At 40.8% G+C, this 6,053-nt stretch overlaps 1 protein-coding gene across 2 annotated transcripts in view; it reads left to right on the top strand.

Annotated features, from left to right (window-relative positions):
* LOC119267716 (WPP domain-interacting tail-anchored protein 1-like) overlaps positions 1 to 5,353 on the top strand; it is a 5,957-nt gene extending 604 nt beyond the window's left edge. The window contains exons 1-5 of one of the 2 annotated variants that reach the window (XM_037549147.1): positions 798 to 924; positions 1,115 to 1,631; positions 1,707 to 2,863; positions 4,461 to 4,625; positions 4,927 to 5,353. In XM_037549147.1, the coding sequence (XP_037405044.1) occupies positions 1,136 to 1,631; positions 1,707 to 2,863; positions 4,461 to 4,625; positions 4,927 to 5,130 (2,022 nt within the window). In that variant the 5' untranslated portion in view covers positions 798 to 924; positions 1,115 to 1,135 and the 3' untranslated portion in view covers positions 5,131 to 5,353. Of the gene's footprint in view, positions 1 to 797; positions 925 to 1,114; positions 1,632 to 1,706; positions 2,864 to 4,460; positions 4,626 to 4,926 lie in introns of those variants that run through there. The other variant, XM_037549148.1, reaches the window with a different exon arrangement.
* Positions 5,354 to 6,053: the final 700 nt, after the last annotated feature.

Below are 6,053 nucleotides of genomic sequence, written 5' to 3'. Positions count from 1 at the left end.
AACCCCTCCCCTCCCGTCCCCTCACCCCTCGACCTCTCTCTCGCGCTCGACGGCCGCCGCGCCATGTGTCCGTGTGTATGCCCACTGCCCGTGCCCAGTCCTTGCCAAATCATTCGGCGCGCCATTTGGCCTCCGCGGGATCCTTGTCGCACCGAGCTTCTCGCGTGATTGTGATTCAGATAGGCATATCCAAACCCAGCCAGGAGTCAGCTAGGGATATGCACGTATGCCCACGATTCGGACCAGAGTGTCAGTGTACTCTATACAGGTGTGTGTAGGTTGATAAGATCGAGTCCAGACAAATTTTATCGAGATTTCTTCAAAATTAAGGCATATTTACTTGATACTTCGTCCACTCACAAATATTCCCTCCGTTTTTTTTACTCCGCATATTAGGTTTGTCTAAAGTCACTTTATATACTTTTAACAAGTTTATACAAAAATATATTAAATATACACCACAAAACTAATACCATTGGATTCATCATTGCATATATTTGCACATCATATAAATATGTTCCTGTAAATGTTCATATTGTGTTCTACAAACTTGGTAAAACTTTTTATAAACTTTGACTTCAGTCAAAGCTAATATGCGGAGTAAATAAAAAGTGAGAGAGTATAAGATGTTGTAACTTTTTTCTGAATCAGATGTATATAGAGTTATGTACACGTTTTAGTGTGTTTGCTCACTCATTTCAGTCTGTATGTAGTCCATATTGAAATATCCAAAACATCTTGTATTTGTGAATGGAGGGACTACCATCTTACTACTTGTTTCCAGAACCAAGTTTTTTCTTCTATAAGCTAAAGAGCCAAGCCGGACCAGTTATGTTATGGACCTAACAAGCCAGCTGGCCCGAGGCACAACGCGTAACCTATAATCAGCTCATTTTAGTCTACAGCAAAAAAAGAGAGCATAGTGTGAGTACTTTTAACCGCTCCTACCAAATAGTATGAATTTTTGGCAGTCCATTGGGGAGTTGATGCGCCGTGGTGGAGTTGCGGCTTTGCTTGCCTTGCTTCTATCCTAGTTCCCTCAAATATTTGAAGAAATGAAAGTCTTATTTATATATTTTTTCTTTACATGAGATGAACCCATATGTTATTGCAGGAGGCATAGAGAAGAGGGATCATGGACTTTCAGAGCACTCAGGGCAATTATTGTTTCCATGAAAATGTTCTGCTGCACGGAGATGGATCAAATGGAGCTGGAAACCCAGCCGATGTCATGTCTAGGGTGGACCTCGAAATTCAATTTGGCTCTGAGAAGTTACTGAATTTAGAGATGCTGGTGATGGAGGTAGCTGACCGAGCAAATGATATTGAACCTCTCATGCTGGACCCTGGGTCACTTTCGACTGAGTCGCTCGAGAATGCTTTCGAATTTGACCTATTGTACGGGATTCTAGATGCAGAAGTCAGGGAGTTGGAGAGGTTAATCAGTTATATTCAAATCGATATTGGAAACATCGAAAAGAAGCTTAACGGGGAAGAGTCAGAGGGCTGGTTGAAGGGTAAGCTACATGCTGCCATGGACTCCTTGAAGCAGATGCAGGAGGTGATAGCCACAATTAGAAGAGAGTTTGCAAACTTTGAAAAAGCCCTAGACCCTTCCCACCGTAAAGCTGGTATGTTCAAGCATTTTAGGCCATATTAGTGTGAGTGTTCACTCTACCCATATCCTGACCATTGCATTTTTACAGGAAATAGTGAAGGTGGTGCATATGAAAATGGACACGTTTCATCTCACACAACTATCCAGGCTGAGGGCCAAAGGAATGTTCTTCAGATGTTAGAACAGTCGATAGCAAATGAATTAGATCTTGAAAAGAAGCTAAGTGATTTGGGGGTTCTCGTGGAAGAGCTGAAAATGAAGCTGCATCATGTTGAACACGGGTCGTATTTCTTGGAGGAATCGGTTGAAGCGATTTCTGAAAGAATGTTTGCAGCAGAAAATGCTTCCGAGTTGTTTCTTGTAACGTCAAAGGAACTTGTTAACAGAATTAATACCATGCAGTACCAACTAAGTGCATCAGGTTGTAGGGAAAGTGATCTTAAAGCAAAGCTAGAGCAAAGCTTGGTGCAGTTAAATGCTTTGAATGGCTCACTGGAGATGATGCAAAATGGCGGTGAGGAGAATGCCAGCCAGGATTCCATGCAGAGGCAAAGGCTGTCGACCCCTGAGTTCTTCGCTTTACAGCATAAGGTTCAGAAACTGGAGGAGTGGCTGAGGGAATCTTGCTCCCAATTGCAGTTCGTAACAGTATCGACAGAAGGAAATGAAAAAGAGCAGAATATGTCACCATCTGAGATAAGCAGATTTAGGAATATAATCAATGATATTAAAGATGCTGTTTCCAAAGCAGAAAGTAGAACACAAAAGGCCGAAGCAAGGTGTGCAGAGCTCACTCACACTAATGTACAACTTAATGGGGAGCTAAATCATATGAAGACTCGGGGGTCAGATAAGGCAGGCTTATTGGAAATGGATCTTATGGAGACAGAAGCTCAGTTAGAGCATACAGTGGCATCAGTTGAGGCTATTAGTGAACATCAGAGCATGTTAAAGTCTTCAATCTCTGATATGCAACATGTGATTGAAGATCTGAAGGATAAGTATTTGAAAGCTGAAACCAGGGCTGAGAATGCTGAATCAAAATGTACATTGTTGACAGATACCAAGTTCGAGCTTAGTGAAGAGATATCATTTCTGAGAGGTCGAGTTGGAGGTCTAGAGAACTCGTTACGCCAAGCTAACCAACTAAAGCTGTCCACTGCAAAAGATATTGGTATTAAAACTAAGACCATCACTGACTTGGTTGCGAAACTTGCATTGGAAAGAGAACGCCTTCATCTGCAGGTATGCACGTTGTTATTATGGAAAGTTTACTTCTACTATTCTCTTTTAATGTGCATGCATGTACTTTGAATGCTGTGAATATACATGTCCGCAAAAAATATGTGCTTTCTGTATGGCATTGTACAGAATAAGCACTAGTTTGGTGTCGAATCAAGATATCATGCGTGGACTGAAATATTGCTTTGCCAGCATACAGCAGTAATTATTGTGGTAGTTCATCTCAAGCAGCTGAAAAACTACATGGTTGATCACGAAGCACGTGTTCGATTACAAGGATACAAATGTGTCCAATGCTTTGACTTGGTAAAGAGACCACGAAGCACGTGTTCAATTACAAGGATACAAATGTGTCCAATGCTTTGACTTGGTAAAGAGAACATAATATGATGAGCACTTCTTGAAGGGTAAAATCATTAACTAAAATCCAATAAAGGGATTTATACAAGGACGAACATTATGCATTTGCATGTCCCAACTCTATGTTGATATCATTTACTTGATACTCCCTCCGTTCCAAAATAAGTGTCTCAACTTTGTACTAACTTTAGTACAAAGTTGTACTAGAGTTGAGACACTTATTTTGGGACGGAGGGAGTATAACCTTTTTACTCTGCATATAAGAATTGTCTGAAGTCAAACTTCATAAAGTTTGACCATATTTGTATGAAAAAATATCAACATCTACCATGCTAAAGTTATATAATATGAAAACTTAAGTCATGCCGCATCTACTGATACTGATTTCACATTGTGAATGTTGGTATTTTTTTCTATAAAGTTGGTCAAACTTTACGAGGCTTGACTTTAGATAAATCTTATATGCGAACTAAAAAGGACGGGAGGGAGTATAACCTTTTTACTCTGCATATAAGAATTGTCTGAAGTCAAACTTCATAAAGTTTGACCATATTTGTATGAAAAAATATCAACATCTACCATGCTAAAGTTATATAATATGAAAACTTAAGTCATGCCGCATCTACTGATACTGATTTCACATTGTGAATGTTGGTATTTTTTTCTATAAAGTTGGTCAAACTTTACGAGGCTTGACTTTAGATAAATCTTATATGCGAACTAAAAAGGACGGGAGGGAGTATCTTACATGTTTTTAAAAAATTGTCCATAACCATTCGAGCTCATTTTTTAAGGGAATCATCGGTTTTCCCTCTACTATAGAGTTATAACCTACTTACAATTTTGGTTGGCATCTGTTTATGCAAGCATGTCCGTGGCATAAAGTATATTATATACTCCCTCCGTTCATTTTTATAAGTCGTTTCAGACAACTAAAATTGAGCTGTTTTGTACACTGTCTGAAATGCTACAACGCCTTATAAAAGTGAACAGAGGGAGTAGTATCTTCTTTTTACAGTTTGTAACTCTACAAGTTATCGTGTGGCTTTCCCATCCCTTTGTGTAGCCTTCCCTGGCATCAGACATCACAATGGACCTAACTTTATCAATGTTTTTCTTTGGGAATTGTTCCTCGATATTAACCTACTTACAGTTTGGCTTGCTCTGATGTTTATGTATATGAGCTACGATAATTAGTGTATTTTGAACCAGCTCTCTCTCTGATGTCTGTTCTTTACAGATTGTCACGCTAACAAGGAAGAACAGGATGTTGACTCAAAAATGCAAAGAGAATGTCAATGAAGGCACCTTGTTAAGCAAAAAGGTTACTGCTAATGAAGGTGAACTCAGGCCGACTGGTGTAATAGAGGAAGTACTTCTGGATTCTTCATCAATGCAGACAAAGGTCAGTTCTTCTTCGGATGTCTTGCTTTTGTCGTGAAAATCGTAGAAGCAGCAAATTTCTTGGCTTTCCCACTTCTGTTGATATCATGATATGGACAATTGTTTGCATCATGAGAAGGCATTTGTTGTAGGAAATGACTCAAACCCTGAACTTCCTATCCCTGGCTCCTAGTCTTTAGACCTTTTTACTCTTTGAACATTTGGCTAATACAGTATGATCAATATGTTGAGCCTCAAACTGTGATACCTGTACCCTTGCCAAAAAAGAAGGGCAAAAGCTGACATATTTCTTGTATGGTTAGGTGAAGGCTGACGCTCTTATTGGAGAGAAGGAAGCTGGGATTACTGCTGTGCTTGATGATGAATCTTGCACTCTTGAGACCGTGCGTTCTATTGAGCCAACACTCCTGAACTGGAAGTACATTTTCGTGGCATTCCTTTTCTTGTTGGCTGCCGCTCTTGTGCACCTACAACTAACGTACCCTGTATTACCAGGTAGTATGTAATAGGTCCCGTCTTGTAATGATGCAGAAATGGCCATCCTATTTCTGTCCCGCATTTGTCGTACGGGTAGCCAATCTTAGTAGTAGCCACCGTCTCAAGTGCTGATCCCGCCGTTACACGAATTATGCAGCAAGCTTTCCGATCTTTATCTGGAGGGGAAGGCATACTGTCTGACTACAGAGTTGAATCTGCGCATCTAATCTTTAGCACTACGGTTTCTTGATCTTTGAATTCTAAACCGATTCATATATGGATACCTCTTCTGATTTTATGTGAAAAGTTTTCTTGCTCTCATGTGGATCATCCCTTGTTCATATAGTATCGGAAAAGGAAGGAAACCCCTCTTTTGGTAGGGTTTCGGCTGAATTTGGAGCATTTCTCTTGATTTTGTCCACAAACAAACCCCATCAGCGTAGCCGCCCACCTTCGGTGCCACCCTTGTCGGACACACTGGTGCGCCGACGCCTCCTCTTCCTCACCACTCCATGCGGCACCAGATCACCAGCTGGTGTTGCCACTCTCGTGTCTTGCTGTTCTGAGCCACCACTCTTCCTCCGCTCCTGTAAAATTGACCAGGCCTCCCTCCAGTTGCCTCTCTCCGATCTAGAGTCCAGACCAGGAGTAGTCGAGCAGGAGGACTGGGACGCGAGGCGGTCACCTCCGATTAAACATTTTTTCACTACTGATTGGTGTATTTTTTTAATAGAATACATATTATTTTGTTGCTTAAAAAACTGACAACCGAATTGGTGAACCAGTGGTCAAACCGGTAAAAACCTAAACCGACAACCTTGCCCGGTTTGATTTTTTAAACTATGCTACCAAGTACCAACTGATGCATCCCAGAATAATCTGCTTGCAACCCCCACCATAAGCAAATTTTGCTTCATAGAAAAATGAAATGCCTCAGTCACAAGAAAATGAG

Source organism: Triticum dicoccoides, chromosome 3A (assembly GCF_002162155.2).
Source record: "Triticum dicoccoides isolate Atlit2015 ecotype Zavitan chromosome 3A, WEW_v2.0, whole genome shotgun sequence".
Lineage (NCBI taxonomy): Eukaryota > Viridiplantae > Streptophyta > Magnoliopsida > Poales > Poaceae > Triticum > Triticum dicoccoides.
This window is presented reverse-complemented; position numbering and strand designations above follow the sequence as displayed.